This window comes from Hemiscyllium ocellatum, chromosome 21 (assembly GCF_020745735.1).
Source record: "Hemiscyllium ocellatum isolate sHemOce1 chromosome 21, sHemOce1.pat.X.cur, whole genome shotgun sequence".
NCBI lineage: Eukaryota > Metazoa > Chordata > Chondrichthyes > Orectolobiformes > Hemiscylliidae > Hemiscyllium > Hemiscyllium ocellatum.
The window spans coordinates 24,574,859-24,602,192 of NC_083421.1; the positions used below are offsets into that span (position 1 = coordinate 24,574,859).

At 41.4% G+C, this 27,334-nt stretch overlaps 1 protein-coding gene across 3 annotated transcripts in view; it reads left to right on the plus strand.

The window, feature by feature from the left end:
- Positions 1-27,334, plus strand: part of pnpla7b (patatin-like phospholipase domain containing 7b) — a 335,345-nt gene that overhangs the window by 141,846 nt on the left and 166,165 nt on the right. For all 3 annotated transcript variants that reach the window (XM_060841292.1, XM_060841293.1, XM_060841294.1), the window contains exons 20-22: positions 12,259-12,372; positions 20,585-20,660; positions 22,648-22,803. In XM_060841292.1, the coding sequence (XP_060697275.1) occupies positions 12,259-12,372; positions 20,585-20,660; positions 22,648-22,803 (346 nt within the window). The remainder of the gene's footprint in view (positions 1-12,258; positions 12,373-20,584; positions 20,661-22,647; positions 22,804-27,334) is intronic.

The window sequence follows — 27,334 nt, forward strand, 5'->3', positions numbered from 1 at the left end:
CTAAGACTATGGGCAATTTAGCATGGCCAATTCACTTGACCTGCACATCTTTGGACTTTGAAAAGAAACCTACACAGAGAGAATGTGCAAACTGCTCACGGAGAGTCAGCCAAGGCTGGGTTTGAACCTGGGTCCCTGGCACTGTGAAGCAGCAGTGCTAACCACTGAGCCAGCATGCTGCCCATAAAATTAGACTATGGAAACAGGCCCTTTGGCTCAACAAGTCCACAGTAGCCCTCCAAAGAGTAACCCATCCAGACCCATTCCCCAATCCTATATTTACCTCTGACTAATACACCTAACACTATGGACAATTTAGCATGACCAACACATAGGGAAAATGTGCCAACTCCACACAGTCACCCAAGGTGGGAATCAAACCCGGGTCCCTGGTACTGTGAGGCAGCAGTGCTAACCACTGAGCCACCGTGATGCCTAAGGGAGTCATGGAGGGAACGATCTCTCTAAAATGCTGATAGAGGTGGGGAGGGAAATATATCCCTAGTGTAGGGATCTGTTTGTAGGTGGCAGAAGGGGTGGAGGATGATGCGATGTATGGAGGTTGGTCGGCTGGAAGGTGAGAACCAGGGGGGATTTGTCCTTGTTGCGTTGAGAGGAATGGGGTTCAAGGGTGGAGGTGTGGGAATTGGAGGAGATGCACTGGCTGGGCAATTGCGGTCTTTAAAGAAAGAGGCCATCTGGGATGTTCTATGGTGGAATTGGTCATCCTGGGAACAGCTGAGGTAGAGGAATTGGGAATAACAGATGATGACATTTGTGGAAGTACAGGTAAATTTCAGTGTGGAAGGATCCTTTGGGGCTCTGATCGGTACTTTTCCAGCACCAGACACTCTACTCTGATTTCCAGCATCTGCAGTCCTCACTTTCTTTCAGTTGTGTTCACAGTGGAGCATGATCCACTCAACCTCTAGTTGACTGAGCTGCTTGAATCTTGATTGAAGTTAACTTCTGCTTTTTCTTCTTGATGATGGTGAAGCTCACTTTTAATATCTCGCAAATACTTATTTTATGTGCTGTTCCAGGCTTGGCTGTGAGCCATGTTAGATATAAACTTTACATCTGTTCATGTGATTAGACCTCCCATGGTAATACCTTGAGCCTGGTTTTGGTCACTACCATACAGGTAAGCTTGGGAGTTGTGCATTGTTATTGTTTGTTCATTATCGCTGACCACTTAAAAAGATGAATTTGTACTTGTCCCATTTCACAGCAGTTTAGAAGACATGCTCATAGTAGTTACTGTTGAAAAGGCTAACAGCCTCCCTAGATGTATCCACATTCAAACCACTTTTAACAAGTGGTTTTCATGTGGTCTGAATTAGTCCTTTTTATCACTTCTGAACATTTCATGACTTGTAGAGCTCTAGGTAATATTTAATGGAGTTTATCCATCATGAGTTTGCAGTTATATTACATGTGGAATACAATTTTAACCAGTATACTTAACTAAGTTTGAAGAGTACTTTAAAAGGATGAATTCAGTCCTACCATTGTCACCTACGATGGTGGGGATCCAGGGTGGTAGTCAAGAAGTCATCAATCTACTTTGAAGGTGGTTGCAAGTGATGTACTGAGCTTGGGGGATGGTGGTAGTCAGGAGTTGTCTTCTCTACTTAATTGTCCGAAGTTATTCAGGACTAGATGTGTCGGAAGCAGAGAGCTTTGTTCTGATCCATTGGTTGTTCGCAATTTATAGAATTAAACAATCTATCTATGCAATGCAACATGCATACAGCTCTGTGCTTTGACTTCATTAGCTTGGCCACCCAGTTTTATTTTATTCTTGGTGGCACCTATATACACTTTTCCACTTTCTTCATTGAACCAGTATTAGTTCCCAGGTTTGATGGTAATATTCATGTAGGAGATACACCAAACTGTGAGGTTTCAGATTGTGATTGGGTTCAATTTTGCTGGTGCAGATGTCCCATAGTGTCTCATGATTGCTCAGTTTTGAGCTGCAAGCTGTTATAAGCCTAGCAACCATAGATCACTTCTAAGCAACGTTATCTGATGGAGTGTGACCTCTGCGAGTCAATAGAATGGTATGGTGGTCACTCCCACTGAAGATGTGTCTTGGTGAGGACAAGATCAGGTATTTTTTTTGGTGGTTTGGTGAGGACAAGATCAGGTATTTTTTTTCTTCATATCGGTGTTCTCACCCCCTGCAACAGACCCAAACTGTCCTTCAAATATCACCTAGCTTAGTCAGTCATCTTGTTAATAGCCAGTCTAAATGGCCATGGAAATCCTCCACCCAGAGGACATTCTGGCACCTTGCTACCCTCAGTGTTTCTTCCAAGAGATGGAAGTGTACTGGTTCATCAGCAGTGCATGGTGGAAGGTGGGGGAGAACAGGGAGATATTGGCTGGGGTAGATAGGATTTAGTGTGTATCATTGTGTTATGCTGTTGCCATCTCTCTGTTAGGCACAAGCTGCCAGATGCTGAGTGGTTGTCCTGGTTATATGCTAACTTTTTTTGTAGCAGTGTCATGTGACTATGTAGGCTGATACAGAGGACAATTAGGAGTCAGTCATACTGCTTTGGCCTGGAATTATGTTTAGGCCCTAAAGTGTAAAGGTGGTAGGTTTTCTTCCCTAAACAGCGTTAATGAACCAGATAGATTTTTTTTATGACAATCCATTCCATGGTCACCATAGCTGCTAATGACTTTTTAATTTCAGATGCTATCTAAATGAAAATTCTGCCAACAACTGTGGGGGAGATTTGACCTTGGGTCTGGATACATAACCAACGATTACTGGTTCAGTAACAAAAGAGCCATTATAATAGCAAAATGCTGAGCATCAAGGTAAAAACAGGAGATGCTGGAGAAACCCAGCAGGTCTCCGTGTCTGAGGAGAAAGGAACAAAGTAAACTTTTCAAGTCCAATACTACAGTTCTTCGGGCCCCTTACACTACCTTACCAATAAATGGGCAATGAAACAAAGTGTTAGAAAGCACTGTTCAAGTCAGACAGCATCTGTGGAGAGACACAAGAGGTTAATGTGTCATCCAAATTAAATCTAATGGACTATCCTGATTTAGAATTTTAAGAAGTAGATTTCACAGAGGGGGCTGCTTCAGTTGCTACCTGGTAGGCAAGGACTCTGTTATTGTCATAAGCCACAATGAAGTGAGAGTTTGTACAAAGGCACTCAACTAAAATATTTCTGGCAAGTAGCACTGATAAAAGTCAGCTTACCTTTCACAACAACCTGTGGCATTTAGCCACTGAACAATAAGCTGCTTGCTCTCTTGAGCTTGCTAAGCGTGAGCTGGTATTTTTAGACCGAATCTTCGTCATCAGCTGATGGAGTGATTGCTAAGGGATCGTTGATGCTGTCATCGCCTAGCAACCATAGATCACCTCTAAGCATATTTAACTGCTCTGATCATTTTCTGACTTGCTCACTTTTCATGCAGTCCTTAGTTATATGTATATATATATATATATATTTGAATCAGTTTAAAAATATAGTTTTAAAAATCAAAAACTGATGATTGTAACTCAGTAAACTGTTTGAGTAATTTGATAATCTTTGCAGTGAAATGCTATGGAGCTCCCAGAAGCTCAGTGTGTGCGTTTGGTGTGGCCCTGAGCCAGATAGGAAGGCAGGTTCCATGTTCTAATCCTGCCTGATGTAGTGTTCTGATCTGGGATGCCTGTACGAGAATTGACTATGGGCACTAAACATCACTGGATGACGTGAGGGTTACCAAAAACCCCCTTAGAAGGCAGGAGTTAGTGCTTGGTATGGATAATGTCTGAGACCAGAAACCAGGGTCAGGTGGTGCCTCCAATGAAAGAAGGATTCTCTCAATTTGATCATGAGCTAATGCATGCAGAATGGTCACTCGGACAATGGTTTAGAGAGTAGCTGTCCTCTCTTGATCTCATTCTTTTCAAGTGAGGAAGAGGAGCAAACAAGCTCCCCAGTATTTATTTTGTTGAAGCTGTATTCATCATCTGAACTTAGACAATGAATCCTGGTGAGATAAACATCCACAGACTGCTTCACCACTGACACCATTCCTGCCATAATTACCAAGGATAACTGAAAGTGCAATCAGACACTGCAAGTTAAGTTGACCCTCTAGACTTGGAGAGCACTGAAGCCTCTTGTAAAGACTTTATCTGCTGCCCTAGTTGAACATAGCCAACATGGCACTGCCCAGTAATGGTCCTGTGTGACTCAGCACAACATTGTAGTGTATTTCTCCACACAGACATTGATAGCAAAACACCCTTCTCCAGATTAGCCTGGATGCACTGAGTGATCACCAGATGAAAAACAATTAAAAGTTTAGGAATTGATTGGCTACAAATTCAGATTTCTTAGCACTGACATTTTGGACAAAAGGGCATTGAAGGAATTTAAGAAACAATTAATTTCCCCACTTTTGACCAGCAGGATGATGAATAGGTGTACAGAGGGGAAGATTATGCAATTTAATATTCTGTTGTTAAAGTGAACCAGCCGTCTTTAATGTCACAAAGTCTTCTTGATAAATAAACACAGTGATGTCAGCATTTAATTATTCGGTATTGAAGACTTTGCAGATTGGGAAATGCTTGTAAATTTTAGGATTAAGGTCAGAAAATCCAGCTAAGTTTATTGGATTTACTTTGTTTTTGAAATAGTAACAAATTAAAACTATTTCAGTACCTGGTCATTCAATCATATTCATATGTGATTAAAAATTACCATTAATTGGAAATGAGCACCATTCCTGGCTGGTTTGATGTTCAGAGTTCTTTTGTTGTTGAGAGTTCCTGATTGGAAAACATGGTATTATCTAGAGTGATATTTGCTTTTTGTTAATGTTCTTTTTGCAACTCTGCATTAATTTCCCATTGGGATGAGGGAGGCTCACATTTCAACTCCCCACCTCCCTCCTGGACACCTCAGTCACTTGCCCTGCCTTATTTCCCAAGGGAAAGTCCAATTTTGCTCCTTCTCTGTAGCCATATCCACACACTGAATACAGATGTTTTCTTGTACATGCTTAAGAAATTTCTGTCCGTCCAAATAAGTGTAAACTGCAAAGGACAGAGTTGAAAAAGATACAAACTGCTGGTGGGAATATTGGAAATTTTCATTTAATTGTCTTTTATGAGAAACACATTATCAATACAAGCATAACAGCTTGGCTGAAAAACTGCAATGTTGTAATTGACTTCCAAAGAGCAATCATCTGATTAGAACCACCTAAACCTTCAGAGAGGAACCATGCAGCTATTGCATTTTCTGGGGCTCTGCTAAGCTGGGATTCACTCAGTTGGTTGAAGATAGGAATGGAGATTTACAATAATTACGGTGTTTAAATGCTAAAATTAAAAGTGAACCGCAACACTCAATCTGAAACAGGATGGAAGTTTGGTATTTTGAGGAATAAAAGTAATGATAAAAGGATCCAACTGATGGGGAAGTTTTTCTGTCACGGAATTACTTGAGTCCGCTCTAGGGGTCAGTTGTAGTGTCAAGGGAAGAATCTTCACCACCTTAACCAATCCATTTGAGGTAGAATGTACAGCTGCATCTGGCCAGACTTATGTAGTCCGGCACTTGCAGTACCAAATCAGATGGTTTTGTGTTCTCCATCATTGATCCTGGGAGACACCATTTACCACGGCCCAACGAATCAAAAAAATGCATTTATTCGACATCGTTCATGTCTTCAAGATACTTAAAAGTTTTGTGAAATCAATTATCGTTTTGAAAAGTTGTCGTTATTGAGGCAAACACAACAATTGATTTGCACACAGTAGTGTGAGAATGTGTAGCTGATATACTAATTTCCTCGCCCATTTTTTTTAATACCCTAAGTGAGAAACCATTCAGGTGTGAAGGTATATCCAGCCTCCAACACATTGCTAGTAATGTTTTTCTTATTGCATACTTCACTTTTGCGAATTACAGTTTTGATAATATCTGAACTGCCTGTACATCTGATATAGTATTCTCCTTCTTCACTAAAGTAAAATATTCATTTAGAAATCCATCAACTCATAATCCTTTGGTATTGTCCTACTTATGTCTGTTTTTGATAAGCTCTCCTCTAGTTTTATCATTTTCTTCCCTGATCTGTGCGCAGAAAATATTACTTTTGTCTTTATTAACACCTGAGACTTTCACACACCCACTCTGCACTCATTCTTTTCTTTGGTCTCCAGTTGTTGCTTTCTGTTAGTCCCTAAGTTTTGGAATTACATTTTCGTGCTTAAACCTCTCTAACATTGATTCACTTTCCATTCAGATAGATCCATCTTTCAGTCACTTTACTATTATAATTTTATATTCAATTGGCAATTTTCTACTCCCAAAGTTAGTTTGACTGCAGCCCAAATACTTGAGGGAATGCCACAGTTGTTCAGGTGAGATGTTAAATCAAGGGCTGATATATCCTCTCGGGTGGACTTCAAATATCTCATTGCATTATTTCAAAGAAAAGTCCAGAATTCTGGTCCTATTTAGTCCTCAGGCTGCATTACTGGAGCGGATTCTCTGCTCATCACAGTGCTCTTTGTGAGATCTTGCTTTTGGAGATTTGGTTGTGACTTCCAGAATGTTCGAACAGCAACTACATTTCAACAGTGACTTACTTGTGTAATGTCTGTGGTGGTCTGAGGTTATGAGAAGCACTATATAAATGCATTTTTTTTCCCATTGTGTGAAATGAGGCAACAGATTTCTGTTAAAAAAAACATTGTTGTCCAGTAGTAGGAAAGTCAGGATGTTAGATGTCAGCCATCCTTCATCCAAGAAAATATGGCCCAGAACTGTCACTGATACTTAACTGCTTACCCAGAGAAAAGCAAAGTTAATACAATACAACGTAGAGAGTATTTTTGGTCTACATTCCCTTGAGATAGTGATATTTAAGAAAGTATCTCTCTCCTTTTCCAAACCAAGGTCACTTTTTTTATGTATATCGCATTGATATATATTGGGTATAGCTATTTATGTGCTTATTGACTTTTAAGAATAGAGAAGAATCTGAGTTTGAGGATGATATTAAATTGTAAATTGAGCAGAAAGTTACAAAGCAAGTGGGGGTGTAGATAAAAGAAGTCTGATGTGCTAAACATGTAAGAATGACAGATGGAAATAATGTTAAAAAGATATTTGATGCTCCAGTGCTTTTGTGAACAAAGGGATTTGAAGGTTCAGTCACCTACCGCAGGTGAAAGACTAACTTGCAGGTGTAAAAATGATCAAAGCTTAGCCTCCCATTTTTATGAAATGTATAATTTATAAAGAAATACCACCGGAGTTATTACAGAACAATTGTTTGATTTCATTTGGAAAACTCCCATTTTTTGGCTGCTTACCTTTTTGAGAAAGAACATCAGGACGATATTTGAAGTTATTATGAGGAACTAAAAATGCTTTGGGCTTTGCACATGGAGAAGAAATTGTGGTTGGCGTGGGTGGGGGATCTGATCTGATCTGATCTAATTGGGATGTTTAGACATCCTGTCAATTCCCTTTATACTTCGTGAATCTAGAAATACACCTAGTTCCTTGTCTCTAACTTCAGACTTGATGGAAAGGTATTAGGTCTGCAGACAAATGAAGGCCAAGGTCCAACAAAATACAAGTGACCTGAAGAACAGCTAGTGGGCAGGACAGGCTCAGGAAATAAAACAACTGACTGTCAGCCATTATATGTGTGGATTCTTCAGCACAGACGAGCAGCCACAGCTCAAACACACAAGGACCTGTCCCACTGAGAGCTACGGACAGAGTTGTGCTTATGAAGAGCAGACAGGCAGTGAGTATTCATTGGAAGTAGCAATTCGAGCATCTCCTCAACTGAGACTCTGCCATCAATGTGAGTACCCTCAACCATATCCAGAAATGTGCTATTTCACAATTATCATCTCAAACCAGGATGTAGTCCAGGTGTGGCTGCACATTGAAATGATCACCTTTGGTGTCTAAGGAGTCATGAATGGTGCTGAACTTTCTGCGATCATCGGTGAACATCCCCACTTCTGACCTTCTAATGGAGGGAAAGTTATTGATAAAGCAGCTGTAGATGGTTGGACTATGCCAGGGAACTCTTGCACTAATGTTTGGGACTATGTGATCAACCTCCAACAACTAGAATTCCACATTTCTTTGTGCTAGGTATGAGCTCAACCAGTGGAGAATTTTCCCTCCATTTCCCATTGACTGCGATATGGCTGGAGCTCCTTAATATCACATTCCACAATCACAGAATTCCTACAGTGTGGAAACAGGCCATTCAGCCCAACAAGTCCACACCGACCCTCCAAATGGTAGCCCAACCAGACCCATTTCCCCTACCCTATATTTATCCCTGACTAATGCACCTAACCTATACATCCTTGAAAACTGTTGACAATTTAGCACAGCCGGCTCACCTAGCCCGCACATCTTTGGACTGTGAAGGAAACCAGAGCACCCAGAGGAAACCCACGCAAACATAGGGAGAATGTGCAGACCCCACACAGACAGTTGCCCGAGGCAGGAATCCAACCCGGGTCCCTGGTGCTGTGAGGCAGCAGTGCTAACCACTGAGCCAGCGTGCTGCCCACAGTGTTGAGGGTTTTCGTACTTCCTTTGTCTCTTAAGTACAGCTCTTTTGTCCATGTTTGGACCAAGATGGTGGTGGTGGTGGAAACAAAAGCCAGAACTCTGGACATTTAGATGTAGGGCATGAAAGGTGACAGTTTGCTTTTATGTGAACCTAGAAAATCTTTGAAATGTGCTTCACAGGAGAGTAATCAGACCACAATGAATGCTAAGGTAAAGAAAGAGATATCTTGGTGTGGCCTAACAAGGTGTGTGTTGAGAGTTATTATAAATTGCTTGTATTCTCTTTTGCTTCTGTCCTTTCAGCAGGCCTCATGCACCTCATCATCTCTCATTCACACACACATCTGTGTGTGTGTGTGTGTGTGTGTGTGTGTGTGTGTGTAACAATAATATAAATCTAGGAGCAGGAGCTTGTTCTAGGGACTACTATCAGTGGTACACAAGGGGGGATGAGTTATTTTAGCTTACTAAAGCATTTGCCCAAAACAGGAGTTGTGTTAACAAATAGCACTGAAACCACATACCAATGCCATGCTTTAAAATGGGACTTGAAAGTTAATTACATCTGAACTGAGTCATTTTGGAATTCCTTCTGCAGCATTTTCTGTTGTGTGGCCAGAGATAACTATGAGTGTTGTGTACTAGCTTTAGCTTCTTTTTCCTTTCTTTTCACAAATTTATTTGATAGGTATTTTCCTGCAATATATATAGCTCTTTGCCTAGAATTACTTGAACTATACTATCAGTTCTAGGGCCAAGAATTGCTTCAGGCAAATAACAGTAAAAACTTTCACTCCACTTAAGCAAGTCATTCAGCATAATACTATGAATTTGTCCAAAGACATCTGTGACCTAGGCTGTATTACTGCAGCAGTTTCAAAAATGTATTTACTATGGGGAACTATCATTGTGACAGCTTGAGCTATTTCAGAGTCTGAGGATTCAGTTGGTTCAGGAACTGCATCTGGCACCACAACAAAATATGCAATGACTAAATTCTAATCCTATTGAAGAAGGTGACCCACCACCATCTTCCTGAATTACAAGGAATGGGCAGAAGATGTCAATTTGCCAGAAATGCCCATGTCCCATGTATGATTCTGTTTTGATATGAAGTTCATGAAGTGTCAAATTTAAGACAAATAAAGATGAGGGGACAGTTTGTTCAACCTTATGAGCCTCAACTATACAGTATGCTAACTCCTCCAACCTGGCCTTGCACTGTTCTGAATACACCAAACTTTACATCTCAGCTATTTTATTTTATCGATAATTCAAGATGTTTATCACAGTGTATGAACGAACTGCTTCATTCTCGCAAATGATCTAAATTTATTTCTGACATTTTCATTTAAGACCCTTGATCCTATTACTCTAACATAAGGGCATTTCAAAACCATTTCCATTAACTTGCCAGGAACAGTGAGCAGATGAGCAAATGTTTCTGACATTGAGGTATGAGAGCCACAGCTAAAGTGTTGGTTGTGTATCGTGTAATTTAATTGATTGTAGTTGGTGGTCATTTACTGGGGACCATTGATTTGTGTGCCAGTATTTAGGGACTTGCCATAAGCGCTAGTGTTCCTACCTTTGGGCTAAGAGGTCCAGGTTCAAGTCTCATCTGGTACAGAGGTGTCTGAACATGTCTGAACAGATTGGTGAAAAATAATTAAGGCCTCAGACTGTGTTTAAATATAAAGAGAAGATGCTGGAAATACTTGGCAAGTTCGATATGACTGGAAACAGAATTAATGTTATAGTATCTGTGTCCTTTTAGCTGAACTCTGAAAGGTTACTGACTCAAGACTTTAACTTTGTTTCTCACTCCACCAAAACTGCCTGATCTGCTGAGTTTTTCCAGTAATTTTGGTCTTCATGCTTGTGAAACCACATTTGTTGGGATCGAGGTCTCTGTTCAAAATGTGGATGAAAGCTCTGTAAAGGTGTTTCGAGATTGGCACCAGTTCTATCCTTCATCTCCTGAGCTTTCTGAAATATAACAGGACACAGTTGAACCGAAGAATTTTGAGGAAACTTTTGAAGGAGGTAGTGTTACGAAATCTTTAGAGTAGCATAGCAATCTCTTATGTCTTATTATGCAGCAATCTTCAGGGATTTACCTTAGCTAAACTATTAAATATTACATATTTAATGAGATCTGATATAATACCAAAGATATCGTGATTGACAGAGTGAATGAACTTGTTGGTTGTTTTGTGTTCATCATTTTTGTATGTCCATTTTTATTCGTCTGTCAGGAACAGCTGGTGAATCTTTTGAATCTATCTTTACAATTTCAACTATTCTGCCACCCTCTTTAAAGCAAATCACTTCTGAATAGTTTCCAGTGTTTACCCTTCCCTTTTGTAAATGCCAATGACTCGATTGCCTTAGAATCCATTCAAATTTCAGATATGATTAGATTAGGTTCCCTACAGCGTGGAAACAGGCCCTTCAGCCCAACAAGTCCACACCGACCCTCCAAAGAGTAACCCACCCAAACCCATTTCCCTCTGACTAATGCACCTAACACTATGGGCAATTTCACATAGCCAATTCACCTGACCTGCACATCTTTGGAAATAAGAAAGACTGAACCCTTTGTACCTTTTATCTCTTGTTACTTATTTCAATAACAGCCTAACGATGTGGCACTTCCTTGACCGAAAGGGAAAAGTTGAATTGCTGACTCCTAACCCTGTAGATGGACCATTAGGACAAGATACAGGAGTGTCCCATTAGGGCATTAATCTTGTTGGGTCTGGTGCAATGGCAGCGTCCCTATGTCTGGTCTGCAAGGCCTGGGTTCAAATCCCACCCGAACCAGAAGTGTGTGTGTGTGCAAGTTGATTAGGAAAAACATGTAGCATCTTGTGGCACAGTGGTAGTGTCCTTTCTCTAAGCCAGGAGGCCCATGTTCAAGTCCCACCTGCTCCAGTGGTATGTGATAACATCTCTGGACAAATCAATTAAAGCATATCTAGATTTCTTTCTTGTTTCAGCTGTGCCACTCCACATTGCCAACAAATTCCTCAGGTGCCCGAATGTTCCTTACCCTGGCTAAGATTGACAACTCATGTTGGTGATGGAATGTGCATTAATCATGTATTGAACAATTCCTCAGTGTTACGGAGCCAGAACACACATCAGGTTAGATGGCCAAACACTGGGTAAAGGAGGTCGGCTGCAAGGAAATGCTTGGTAGAGATGGGGAAGGCAGTGTGAGCAGGTGGTTCGAGAGTTTAGGACCCAAGTGATCCACCCTTGAGCTCCCTCGGAGTAGGAAGTCTAACTAGTACCAACTACTAATGGATTTGGAACTGCAGAAATTTCCTTTCATTCTGGGGCCCTTATACCTAACAGAAAGAGGAAACATTTATCAAATGGGTCTAGGCTCAATTCAGTTCAGTTTAGTAACCATTAGCTTGTGTTAGTAACCTTTGTTTGTTCAGAGCTTTCAGCTTTTATAATTAATGCAGTGAAAGATTTTCCTAATGATGTGGAAAATTGAGCGGGTATTAGACTTTCAAATATTACTGTGCTCGGGCATAATACTACAACTTAAATTCATCACTTCAATACTACCATAGATGAATGTCAAAAGTTGAATGACCAGGTTAACGTTTGTTCTTAATGGTTCCATGGTTTTCTTGCCCTCACACAGGTGGAAGCTCTTACACGCCAGCCCTCTGCAACCACAGTTCATGCCGTGAGAGACTCTGAATTAGCCAAACTTCCTGAGGGAGCTTTGAACTCCATCAAGCGCAGGTACCCTCAGGTAAGGAAAACACGCCTCTTCAATAAACAGAATTTCCTGTCGGAATGTTACTGTCTTCATGTCCAGAAACTGATTAAGTGCTCTTTCACATCACAGTTTGCAGAAACATAACCAGTTTGCACAGTCCCCAAGAATAGAGTTGAACAAACTGTTTCAGTATGAATGGTTGACCCTTAAGAAGGTACATGATATGTCCTTCACCTATGGCTGTCGACTTTTTATTATAGCTGGGTTTTCAAACTCTCTCTGGGTCATAAAATAGAAACATAGAATCCCAATATATGGAAACAGGTCATTTGGACCAACAAGTCCACACCAACCCTACGAAGAGTAACCCACCCAGACCCATTCCCCTACCATTTTACTCCACTTTTACCCCTGATTAATGCACCTAACCACATATCCCAGAACACTACAGGCAAGTTAGTAAGGCCAGTGCACCTAACCTGCACATTTTTGGATCGTGGGAGGAAACCAGAGCACCCGGAGGAAACACATGCAGTCAGGGGGAGAATGTGCAAATTCCACACAGACAGTCACCCTAGGTTGGAGTGAACCTGAGATCCTGGAACTGTGAGACAGCAGTGCTAACCACTGAGCCACTGTGCCGCCCTCAAATCCAAGAACGGCAAACTTCCTGTGGATGCGGAAAATCTGAAGCAAAAACAGAAAATGCTGGACCTACTCAACAGGTCAGGTCTGGGATCATGAAAGGTCTATTGAAAAGTCATTTTAAATTAACTTCTCCAATGCTGACTGACAGCGGAGTATTTACAGCAGTCTTTGTTTCTATTTCTTGAGCAGGTGAGCCTATCCTTTGAGATCCTGCACTACTGTGTTTACAGTAAAACTGAATCTTTTATGCAACTATTGTGAAATAATTTATGTGGTGCTGATAGAGTTTTTCACAGCACTGAGAGAGAGGAGCTGGGTCTTCGGAGCACTTGTATCCCTGCCAAGTGGAAGAAGACTCTAATCAAATGGGTATGTGCCAGAAACGGGGAGCTGATCCTTGGGCTCTGGCTGTAGCACAGCGCCAATGCTGTCAGCACAGTAACAAGACCGCACCTCTGAATTAAGATTAGAGTGGTGCTGGAAAAACATATCAAGTCAAGCAGCATCCGAGCAGCAGGAAAATCGATGTCTCGCGCATAAGCCCTTCCTCAGGCATGAGAGGACTTCTTCCTGATGCTTTTGCCCAAAACATCAATTTTCCTGCTCTTCAGATGCTGCCTGACCTGCCGTGCTTTTCCAGCACCACTCTAATCTTGACTCCAATCTCCAGCATCTGCAAGACCCACTTTCGCACCTTTGAATTAGTCTTGGCGTTAGTGGCAAAATGGGGATCATGGCAAAATCAGCTATGTTACACTATGATTAACAAAGCACCAAGGTCTAATAAACAGTCTGAGTGCAACTTCATCTTGGAAACCAAAACTTGATCACTCTAAATGAATTAAAAACAAGAGCCATTGTTGCACATGAAAATTGACTTTACATCAAAGTCAATTTGACCTTTTTTGAACTTGAGTATTTTTTTTTTACAAAGGATGTGATGTGGGAACCCACTTATTGTATTACGTACTGCGAAATTGTGTTTTCTCTGCGTGAGATTAACATTTAAGGATTTCATGTCAGCTTTCTTGCATTAAAGTAACGAGCAAATATTTCAAATAGAATCATACAATCCTTACAGCGCTGATAAAACATCATTTGGCCCATCAAGTGCGCACTGACCCTCTGAGGAGCATCCCAGCCAGACCTACTCATTCCCCCTTCAACATACATTTAGCATGGCCAATCTACCTACCCTGCATATCTTTGGACTGTGGGAGGAAACCGGAGCACCCGAAGGAAACCCACACAGACACGGGAAAAAAGTGCAAATTCCCCACACACAATTTCCCGAGGCTGGAATCGAACCCAGGTCCCTGGCGCTGTGAGGCAGCAGTGCTAACCAGTGAGCCACCGTGCTGTTGCTGGTGGCAGGCTGTCACAAAGTATTTGTCACTTTTGGGATGACGAGGTGCCAACTTCCTGTATGGTGTTGTGAAATTTGACAGAATCATTACTCGATGCTGCTCAGGAACTGTTGTTATCCACTTGCTTTTCTTCCTTCCAGCTAAACACATGCTGCAGTGAAAACATTTTATTTCCCACTACTGAACATGCTTCCTTTGATTTTGTGTTATGTCCTTCACAGTATTTCCATCTTGCATTCTGACTTTGTTCTTTCTCCTGGCCTTTTTGCAACTATTTCTTTCTGAGCTCTGATGTTGAGCATGTAATTCATAAATTTACTTTAATAGAGGACTCAAAACAGGTCTTCAAGGTCTTCAATATTTCTCCAATTTGGTTTTTCTGCTCCTCAACAAGGTCTAAGATGCAATATAGCCAGTAGCTCTGACTCCCACACATATATAACTACTGTAATCTGTTCAGTTTCCTGTTTACCTCTATGGTTAGGTCATAATCTTGCCATCGTGATAAAATGAAGAGCTGGAGATCTGAAACAAAAGCAAAACTGCTTGTGAAACGCAGTGGATCCGAAAGCATTTGTGGGAAGAAAGCAGAGCCAACGTCCAGAGTTGTCGAAGAAAGGCAGTTAAGAGCAAAACTAAAAGGCGTTTGTCCCACGTGTCATTAATTCTGCAAATTTATTAAAGGAATCGGGTAAAATAGGATCTGCAATGTGGGGTAGGTTATGCAGTGGGTCAGAAAATACTTGGTTCAGGAAGTCAGGTGAATCTGCTTGACAACATATGCCTGCCAGAACAATCCTGCAATCTTTTAAATCGATTCACACTGAAATAATTTAAAGAAGCTAAGTTATTACAGTCCATTCCCTCCTTTCAGAATTAGAATCCTGAAGAAATCTCCTTAAGTGCATTGCAGGCTCTCTCTTAATTTTGGTTTGACTGAGTGTTTCTGCAAATGTTGTCAATTCTTTTTTACTCTAATAATCATTAAATATCACACACACTAACCAGATTGTAAAATGAACTTGCATGTGCAGGAACCCTGAAATTAAAATTCTCCAATGCTGGAAATGTTTCAGAAATTGAGCTTGCTTCCCTACTCAGAGAGTTGTGTGAATGTGGAACTCATCACCACAAAGAGTAGCTGAGACCAGTAACATGGATACATTTAAGAGAAAGTTAGATCGGAAGCTGATAGAGAAAGGAGAAGAAGGATAGTCCTAAATATGATGGCTTGATGTTTGGTAGTGGGGTCAGGGTCTAAGGGGAGGTAGAAGGAAGTTTGAGAAGCTGACATCATCTTCATCAGCAGGTTTGTTGTCGGTGTTGTGATCGGATCTGACAGAATGGGATGTAGCTAGTTCAGAAGAAGGCAGGCTAGATTGAATGATGGGAGCAGAGAAATTGAGCTGGATAATGTCATTACCGGTAACTTTCATTGAAGAGAGAGTCAGAGGTCAGAGGGAGAGTTCTAAGTGGGGTTGGTCATATAATAAGGGAAAAGACCCAGCTGAAGAGAGTTCAGGAGAGATTTACTAGGATGCTGCCACATATGGAAGGTTTGAGTTATTTTAAAAAAGGCGAGAAAGACCGGGACACTTTTCACTGGAGCGTAGGAGATACATAGATGACCTAACGGAAGTTTATGCAGTCATGAGGGATAAAGGTCGGATTAATGGTAGGTGTCTTTTCCCGAGGATGGGGAATTTCCAGACTAGGGGGTACATTTTTAAGGTGAGAGTAGAGAGATTTAAAAAGACATGAGGGATTAATTCTTTATAAAGAAGGTGGTTTGTGTGTGGAATGAACTTCTTGAAGAAGTGGTGGATGTGGGCACAATTACAACGTTTAAAAGGCATTTAGAGAAGTACATGAATTGGTTAGGCAGGATATGGGTCAGGACCAGGCAGGTAGGACTAACTTAGTTTGGGATTATGCTTGGCATGGACTGTTGGACCAAAGGATCCGTTTCTGTGCTGTATGACTCTAATAAGGTGATATGTGGAGATCGAACTGGATAGGAGATGCTGGGGTAGCACATGAACGAATATTTAGGCCAACTGGTGAGTATTTCTGCTGCGTGTTGTGTTTGATTGGAGGAAGCACGTCAACGTTTGAAAAGGCAAGTTGTCAGAGTTATGTTTCATCTGTCATATTTGAGATGGGGCTCAGCTACCTATCCTGTCCAGTTCCTGGTGTGGTTTGCTTTTCTATAACGCTGAACAGTTACTCTAAAGGGGCTCTGAGTTCACTGATGATCCAAATGACATTTTGTGTATTGCAAGGTCTGATTGTCATTGCATGCGCTTGAGTATGGATTAAAGTTTGCTTAGTTCACTGATGATTAAATTCTTCATTTTAATTATCATTTTTTAATTAGGTCTCAGTGCAGCTTTGAGTACATTTTAGTTTATCAACAATACGGTTGGCTGCTCAGTTATTACCATGGTTATTAAAGGTCTGCTCTGAGACACTCATACCAAAGAAGGTTAAAAGTTTTATTTGAATGATGCTTGTGACATTTCTGGAGGCGTTCATTCAGCATACACAGCATGGGGCTTTGTTTCCCTGGTAACAGTGGCCTGAGTCATCTTTCTTGAAAGCTGAAGCATTTTCTTTTGTTATTTTGCTAAATAAGAGTGTTCAGAAAATGACGGACACGTGCTTTCCAGAAATTTCTGTGTGTGGTTGAGATCATCATCATCTTTGTGGCAGTAGATGAGGCTCTTTGTTCCCTTCAGAACTGGAAGTGGCTTGGAGAGCAGCTGCAACGTGTGCATCTGAAGAATTGTCCATGGTTAGAGTGTGAGAAAATACATGGCACACTGTGCAACCGAGGATGGTACTGGGAGTGAGGAAATGGGTAGCTCACACTATGAATCTATTTGGAGGTTGAGATGGGAAATAGGATTAGGCAGCACACTATGAAATCCCTGGAGATGGGGTTCGGGTTGAAAGCTTGCTGAGAGACTGCAAACTGTGGCAGCTGGAGGAACGTGACTGTCCACGTACATGAATCAGAAAGCGAACTTGCAGATGCAACAAGTAATTAAGAAAGCAAATGTTCAGGCAGATGTTTAGGGCTATGGGTTTGAGTATCTCCATGACAGATAGTGAAACTTGAATTCAGTAGAAATCTGGTGTTACACCGTCTGTCAATTGTCATAGGCATCTGGTTCATTAATATCCTTCTGAGTAGGATATCCGGCATCCTTACCTGGTCTGGTCTACATGTGACTCCAGATTCACATAACTGCCATCTGGCCAATTAGGGATGGACAATAAATACTGCCAGGTCAGTGTGAATGAATGAAAAAAGCACTGATCTTAACACTAGTTATTGTGGATCTTGATGAAGCCACACCTGATGTTTTGTCAACAATTTAGAACTTGGAAAAACTCTGTAGAAATTGCAACAGAGGTTCACTAGACTAGGTACTGGTGAGTAGAGTTGACCTTTAACCTCTAAGAATTAGAATAATAATTGATCATGGGGAAAGTTTTGGTCACAGCCTTCAAGTAAGACGTCAGTCCTTTAGGACTGCAATAAAAACTGTCTTTATTCAAAATGTTGTGAATCTTTGGAATATCTGTTGTAGGGAGCTGTGAGTGCTCAGTTGTTGGTGTTTATACAAGACAGAGCTCAATGCTGTGGATGTTAAGGGAATTGACAGATTTAGAATATTGTTATCAATTTAAGGCTCCATATTTCAGGATGGATGTTTTGACCCTGGAGCAGGTCCAGAGGAATTTCACGAGAATGGTTTCAGGAATGAAAGGCTTAACATATGAAGAACGTTTGAGAACTCTAGGACTAGCTTCGATGGAGTTTAGAAGGATGAGGGGGTATCTGATTGAAACTTACAGAATATAGAATGGCCTGAACAGAGTGGATGTTGGGAAGATGTTTCTATTGACAAGAGAGACGAGGACCTGAGGGCATAGCCTTCGAGACTAGGGATGACCTTTTAGAACAGAGAGAACGAGAATCCTCTTTATCCAGAGAGTGATGAATCAGTGGAATTAATTGCCGCAGAAGGCTCTGGAGGCCAGGTCATTGAGTATATTTAAGACTGAGGTAGATAGGTTCTTGATTGCCAAGGGGATTGAAGGTTGCGGGGAGAAAGCAGGAAAATGGGGTTGAAAAACCCCATCAGCTGTGATCAAATGGTGGATCGAAGGGCCTAATTTCTGCTCCTGTGGTTGTAAGTTTGTACTTTTGCACTTTGTTGACTATTAAATTCCTTGCCCCCACCCCCACACACCAGGCCTTGTTATTGTATGATCTGCTATTACCCACTACCCATTGTTGGTCACTAATAGTCCCCATAAAATTGCTCCTAGTTTCGAGTGCGTGTCAATGAGAGTGTACACTGAGTAAAATATTTGAGATGTAGAACAGCACACCAGCAGCAGCAGCAATTCCTGTGAACTTATTTACCAACTACATAAGCATGTCTTGCCTTTCTATTTGGCAGTAAAGAGCTTTTAAAATACTTTCCCGGTTCTAGGACTGTTTATTGTGCGTAAAGATTCTTTTTGATTCGCATTAGCTGCATTGTTGACTGAAAGGGAGCAGCATTCTTCAGTGTTTTAAGTGAGTAATGAGTCTGGAATAAATTAACATTAGACTGCTGTGCTCCAGGATTGTGCATTCTCAGGTGTCTCTGATGGCAGTGAGCTCAGGGTGAGGGGGTTGCCAGTTTGTTTTACAACTCTGGTATGTTAGAGTAGAATTGTCTTTGTAAGATTACTGTCACTGTCACAGTATTGCACAAGTGCATTTTATCTGTTTGTGCAAACGAGTTTTAGAAAGAAAAATTCCAAGAGTGCTTCAGTAGTGAGCTATAGATTTCCACACCTTTCAGGTGATTCAGCAGTTCACCTGCACTTCACTCAATCTGGTCTACAACATTCACTGCTGACTATGTGGTCTCCTTGACATTGGGGAAATGAAGCATAGACCAGGTGACCGCTTTGCAGGACACCTACGTTCCATCCTCAAAAAAAAAACCTGAGCTTCCAGTTGCCTGCTGTTGTTCCCTGGCCAACATCTCCATCTCAGACTTGCTGCAGTGCTCCAGTGAATTCAGTGCAAGCTGGAAGAACATCATCTCATTTTCCACTTAGGGACCCTGTAAGCTTCTGCGCTCGATGTAGATTTCAGCAATTTTAGGGCTTGAGGCATCTCTCCCAATTCCTTACCCCCACCCCCACACACCAGACATTGTTATCATATGATCTGCTAATACCCTGTTCTGATGATCTGTTAATGGGCGGCACAGTGGTTAGCACTGCTGCCTCACAGCGCCAGAGACCCGGGTTCAATTCCCGACTCGGGCAACTGACTGTGTGGAGTTTGCACATTCTCCCTGTGTCTGCGTGGGTTTCCTCCGGGTGCTCCGGTTTCCTCCCACAGCCACAAAGATGTGCGGGTCAGGTGAATTGGCCATGCTAAATTGCCCGTAGTGTTAGGTAAGGGGTAAATGTAGGGGAATGGGTGGGTTGCGCTTCGGCGGGTCGGTGTGGACTTGTTGGGCCGAAGGGCCTGTTTCCACACTGTAAGTAATCTAATCTACCCACTACCCATTGTTAGTCACTAATAGTCCCCACTAATAGCAATTCATTCTCCTAGGCTGACAGTTATCCACTTTCTGTCCCAACTGTTCTCTCTTTGGGCTCCATCTCCACCTATCAGTTAATCCTTACCTCCCCCCCCCCCCCCCCTCCCACCACCGTCGCACCTGATCTTCTGCACAAAAAAACAACTACTTACGAACTACTATTAGTTCTGAGGAAGAGTTACTAGACCTGAAATATTAATTCTGATTTCTCTCCATAGATGCTGCCAGACCTGAGCTTTTTTAGCAATTTATGTTTTTGTTATTGAAAATTCTGGTCCATTTTAAATGATTGTAATTGTAGTTCTATTGATTTTTCAATCCTTCAGTTGCCTAGATGCTAATCTCTCAAATTCCTTCCCTCGCTATTTTCACATTGCTATTCTCTATGTTCCTTTATAATATTTCTTCGAGCTACCTATGTGACAAAGGTGCTGGTCACAAAATGGAATAGCTACATATGTAGCTTGGTATTAAATTCTGTTTGAAAATGCATCTTGTGGCATTTTGCTTTGTTTAAAGGTGCTTTACAAATAAGTTGTTTCTGAAATTGCTATCTTTTAGTTAATTTGATTCCAGAATTACACATGAATTGGTGTTATTGTGTTTTAGGTGGTTACTCGACTCATTCATCTACTTGGCCAAAAGATCCTTGGTAACCTGCAGCAAGTCAGAGGTCCATTAACAGGTAATAACATTAACAACACTTGCACATTCCCCCTACCATTATATTACATGGACAATAACTACAAGTTGAGTTCCTAGAAACCCTAGTGTCTGGAAACAGACCATTTGGACTAATAAGTCCACGCCAACCCTCTGAGGAGCATCCCACCCAGACCATCTTCTCACCCTATCCCTGCAACCTTGTATTTTGCAAGGCTAATGCACCTAACGTACACATCCCTGAATGTTTTGGAAAACTTAACATGGCCAATCCACCTAACGTGCACTTTGGACAGTGAGAGGGTACTGGAGCACCTGGAGGTAACCCATGTAGATGAGGAGAATGTACAAACTCCACACAGTCACCTGAGGTTGGAATCAAACCCAGGTCCCTGGTACTGTAAGGCAGTAGTGTGAACCACTGAGCCACCATCTTTTCTCTGTCAGCCTTTTAGAAGTGAAGGAGGGAAACCATTCTCCACATAATTGAAACTGTTTAATCAGAGAACTGGTGACAAATAGCCTTATTAACCTGAAATTTTTTTGGAAAATATAAGATAAGTTTTCTTCCTCGAATTGTAAATGTACCTTCTTTTCATCATTTGGTAGTATAGAACTTGAGTAACGCTGAAAATAAAAGCACGTTTTGTGGAGGCCTTTTGTCTTGCATTCAGATTTGCACCAATGCCAGTGTAAAGTGAAACATCATTTTTATACTGTATGGGCAGAGCATGCTGATTGGTTGGCAACTGGTAGATTGATAGAGATGTTGCCATGGAGAGTGCACTAGTTAGATGGTGGCTAACTGGCAAGCTTTGTTTACATTTGAATTCTGACTGATGGAGGCAATGCCCTGAGGAATGAACCAACAAATGACTATGATCTGTTTTGTTTATGTGAAATAGGCTCAGTTTATACACATTTTTTCGTTCCAAATCCTTTATATTGAGACGTGTAACCTTCAGTACTTGTAAGTGCACCATGCTGCGAATCAACTCTCAATCTTCCATTGGTTGTCAGCATATTTATTTGCAGAATGAGGATTATTTAGTGATGAGGACACACCCTTAATTATACATTATGAGAACTGGAAAGTGGAAAATTCCTGGGTTGCAAAGGGTTTACCATGTGAATTCGTGGAACTAAACTGTCAAAAGATTAAAGAGAACTGGGAATGCCTGTGGTCTCCAAACGTCAATGACATTGTGAAAAATACAAGCCAAAACTTTTGAGAGAGAAGAAAAGGATGAGTTTTATTGCTTTAATTGTTGGACAAACAAACAGACTTAGACAAATTGTGCTATTCATGACCTAGCAGCAGCCTCTGAATTGGCTTGCTGTGGTTTTTGCAATACATACTTTGATGTGACTGATGCTGGATGGGTTTGTAAAGAAAGGAGCTCTCTCTGTCTCTCCAATAAAGTAATTATGAATCAGAAATTTTCAAATATCAGGATTCCTAACTGTTTCCTAGCTAAATTTGAAATGTGGCCAAAGATTTTCTGTTGCTATGCAACCAATACCTCTGTAGAGTTGTGTCGATCTTAATTATGCTTTAAGGATGTAACATTAAACTTCCTTGATGGCCTATTGGGTAAAGACACTGCTCTCTTTAACATTGAGTCACAAGCAGAACATCCCACTTTGTCTGCTGGTAACTTTGGAACAGAGAGAGCAAATCTCATCCAGCGTTCAGCTGCTCTATGGTGTTGTGTGAGATCAGGATTGGACTGTTGTCGTGCAGTAATTTCTAGCTCCATACATGAAGAACAGTCCCCTTAGAGCAGCTACCTCTCACACAACTTGAATTCAGTGAGACAGAACCTTTAGAAGGGCTATAGAGTACTGGATAGTACAACATTCAGGAAGGTCATAGTTTGGATGGTACTGCTTCTGTAGGTTCCAGCTGTACCTTGATGGAAGCAAAAATCCATATACTGTAGGTATGTCAGAATCGAGCTAACATTTTTGCTTGTCATTGCATATGGTAATTATTTTTTCTGTGTCAGGTCGTAGCATTGGAATCACTCACGCCCTGAGCAACAAACTGGAATCAGTGGGAAATCCTGCCAGTAATCTCGCCACTGTGGCCATTCTCCCAGTTTCTGAGGATGTTCCCATTACTGCTTTCACTCTGGAACTCCGACATGCCCTTAGTGCCATAGGTAAAGAACAACTTCAATAATACTCTTGTCTAAAAAGCTTATAGTCTACACAGCACAATACCTAGATCTGTATACAGTTTATCCACACTGTAAACTGTCTGCATTTACCCACAACACACATGTATTTATTTTATGTAATTCTTGAATCAAGCTTGTGACTTTGTTAGGTCAACAGTATTTCTGACCAGAGATTGATTTTTGTGAAAATATTCAAGCAATTTATTCTGAAACCAGTAACAATATAGTTCAATTATGTTAGTAGAAGATGTCATTGGAAGAAATGGAGGTGGATGAGAATGGGGACCTGGAAGCTTAAGCTGCAGTCAAGGCTGGGATTGTGGACTTGCAGGACGCTTTTAATATCGATTTTGTATCAGTGTACTTGTTATCTCTTGTATGGAACATGAGCACACTGACATATTCATAAATAGACAGTCATTCAAACGAGAAATGTAGACCATAGACAAAATGGTAAATAAGTGCAGTGCCATCTGCACTTAACTGGTGAAAGCCTCACCTGCCATTATCAGCATGTCAAGTTACTGTGTGTCCTAGGGTTTAAGGCTAGAATTCAGGGTCTTGTGCTACTGCAGCTCTTTAATGGAATGAGTTGTCTGGTCATAGAGTCATAGAGATTTACAGCATGAAAACAGACCCTTCGGTCCAACCCAATCTAGTCCCACCCGCCTGCACCCAGCCCATATCCCTCCAAACCCTTCCTATTCATAGACCCATCCAGGTCCTGTTGTGTTATCTGTCCTGAACTTGCCAGTAATGCACTCCACTCTGATAATTGATTCCTCTTCTGGGTTCTCTGATAGCATGTGGAGTAATTAGTGAGCATTAAAGTCTAATTATCTGCCACAGTAGCCAGGATGGGATTTTGTCACCTCTTTCTCAAGCACAGTTAGAAATATGCAATAAATATTGGCCCATCCAGCAAGGACCACAGAAAGATAATAAAAACGAGGCTGCCTTATTTGTGAATATGTTGAATGTGCATTTTCAGGTGCAGACAGATCTGTTGTGTTTGTTTTCATGGTTTTCATCATTGCGTACCGAACTGTAAATGTAGGACTTCACTTGGTTTTGTTTTTCATAAATGTTAATGTATCAAAACATTTGGACAGGTTTCCAGTTTTCTTTATATCACACAATGGTTATTTGAGCAGGAAAATTTCACTTAAAGTTGCCATTTGCTAAATGGAAGCAAGTGTGGATTAATCCACTCCAGGAATTGGTAACTAAGACACAGCAGTGGGTCTGATGGCTAAAAGCATTGTCTGAAATGGCACCACCCAGTTTAGCTGAGTCACTCCTGCAGTGAACCAACTTTGACATGACTGACCAGGCAGCCTCCTGTGCAGTATACGTTCTATGATTCTACATTGCATGACCTTGAGTTGTAGCACTAACACATGCCAAACCTCAAGACCAGAAAGTCTCAAGTTGTAACACTAATCCATCAGGACCAGCAGGCCCTCTGATGAAAACTGACCTCTGTGAGGATTGCTGGTCTCAACCATGGCAACAGTAGACATGCTAGTTGATCCCAGTTTGAATATTTTTATATACATAGATGTACAGATTTGAGAGTGCTTGTTGATGTTAAGCAAGAACAAGACCCTCCCGAATATCACCACACTATCACTACAACTGTCTCTTGCCACTTCTTCTGTAATATTGAGCTTCTCTGTTCTTGCTTCATCTTATCCATTGTAATTCTCATTCATGTCTTTTTTCTTAACCTCCACGTTTAACTATTCCAATACATTTCCAATCTCTCCAATTATATCTTCCATAACCTTGAAATCATCAAAGAAATCAAATCCTGTTCACCCTTCACTCCTATCCTTGCTGACCTACATTGGCTCCAATATACATTGCCTTTGATCATTAATCACTTGATATCATCTGCATTTCTCTGGTTCTTGCGCACGCGCGCTCTCTCTCTCTCACTGTCTCTCGGGAACGTGCACTCGCTCTCATACTCTCTCTACCTCACTTTTGCTCTTGCACTCTCTCTCCCTCCACCCAATCTTTGTAATCTCTTGTAAGACCCACAGCCCCTTGGGCTCTGCTAACTTTGGCCTCTTGAACGTCTCTGATTTTCCATCATTGGTGATTGTTTGCTGAGATGCTAGGCTCTGAAACTTTGATAACATTCCTGTAAAACCCCCTTATGATATTTTGCTGGAATAGCAAAAGATACAAGGATGCTTATGAAATGCAGATGCAACACGGGGTCATGCTGGAGAGTGTGTGACTGCTGCCTCTGCCAGTATTCATTATGCTTCCCACTCTATCATCACACCTACTCTCTGTTCCAGTTCACTTCTATATCCCTCCTGTGCTCATCATCTGTTTGGCCTGTTTGTTGTTGGATGTGGTAGCTACTGGCTGGGCCACCATTTAATACTAATGTTTAGTTACCAAGAGGGCAGTTTAGAATTGCTGTGGGTCTGGAGTCACGCTTCGTCCAGATCAGAGGAAAGCTGAAGATTTCCTTACCTAAAGGGCATCTGTGAACCAAATGGATTTGTACAACAACCAACAGTAGTTGCATGGTCACCATTAATCTGCTTTCGATCCCAGATGTTTGTTGAATTTAAAGTTCACCATCTGATTCAAACTCATGTCTGCAGAACATTTGCCTGGAGCTCTAGACTGCTATGACCAGTGACATTACCAGTACGCTACCACCTCCTCATAATTAAACGTTCTTCCATTGATCTTCCTGCTCTGAAGAAGGGTGCTGGACTTGCAACATTAACTCTGATTTCTTTCCAGATGCTGTCAGACCTGAGTTTTCCAGCCATTTCTGCTCCAATTTCCAGCATCTGCCATTCTTTGTTTTTTTTTGTTCTTCCATTTATGCCAATATCTATGTAGAAAACCTGGTGCGATCATGAGACCTATCAGTCCGGTGACATTGGCCATCAACTGACTCTGTGATAATCTCCCATCATCAGCATCTGGTGCATTAGATCTGCAAAATAAGTTGCTTTGCTGTTAGCAAGTGTCTAAATTCCAAGGGACTTGACATGAACACAGAATATTTATGAAGTCGGGCTGCAGTGGGAGAAGGGGAGTGTGGTTAATTCCCCAGGTGAGTCTTATCCAGGCCCTCCCATCCCAGCACAATATAGAATCAAGGTGAGAGACTTGTGTAAGGCAGCCATTCTTTCTGATGAAAAGTAACATATTACTGCACACAGATGAATCAGCCCTAATCTTGAGTGCATGCCCTTCAGGAAATACAAGGATGCAGGACGGATTATTGTCAGGACATTTTAAAAGTCTTTACTCTGCCATACAGTATTATATAGAATGTCCTGTCGACATTGAGGGAGAGGAACTAAAGGTTAACCTCCTTTGTGCAAGAAAGGCTAAAGGGTGACTTAAATAATTGAGAAAGAAAAAGGCTTGGCAATATGTTTTTCTCTTACTCCATGAGCTATGATCTGGAGTGATGTACCTGGAAGGATCGTGGAAGCAGATTTAAATATTGTTATGAGAAGGAATTAGATGAATACTTGAAAGGGAAATTATTTATGGGCTGTGGGACAGAGAAGTGGGACTAATGGGATGGGTCTTTCAGAGAGAAAGAGAGAACCCAGTCACGATTTCACCTCCTGCTGTATAATGCTATGATGTAATGTAAAACCGCTGTCACACCTCTAGATAAGATTCTATTACAGCCATCACCTGCATCCCAACAGTGGGTTTCATCGAGAAATAATTATTTGCTTATCCTTAAACTTCATGACGACTAGTATAAATAATAGTGAACAGGAAGCTGAAAGCCACAAAAGCAATTTAGTCTATAGTTATTGTTATCCTGAGAAGAAATTGTCATTAGAATTGGCCTTGTACTCCCAGTGCTTGTTGATTGCTTTTTATACGGTGGTATCGTTAATAATCAGGAGGCTGGCTGACCTCCTGGTATGTGGAAATTATTTTGGAGTGTTAGAAGCTGGGATGATTGACGATAGCCATCACGGTGTGTTCAATTTCACCTGGAGTGCACTGATAGATTCTCACTGAGAGATGCATGCAACTAAAGTATGTTTCTGAAATTTGTTTTGAGTTTCATTGTCTTTGCCTACTTTTCGGCAGGATGGAAACACTTAGCATATCAACGTCTATCTCCTTTTACATGGTGCATTATGGATTGATTGCTTTTATATTTCCAGTTGTCATAGAGTCATACAGCAACGAGACAAACCCTTTGGTCCAACCAGTCCATGCAGAACATTACTCCAAACTGAACTAGTCCCACCTGCCTGCTCCTAGCCCATATCCCTCAAAACCTTTCCCATTCATGTCTACCATAGTCTCCTCAAGGTAGAGCCATGGCTGCCTGTTACACAGGAAGTGGGAGGTCACTAGGAAGCTCAGAGGGCAGTTGGCAATGAGAGACATCAGTGGAGGTGAAAGAGGAGTGGCACCACAAAGTGATTGGAGGGACACCATTAACATTGATGTGGGGAAAGGAGGATAATGAGTGGGGTTTGCGGGGACAGAGAAT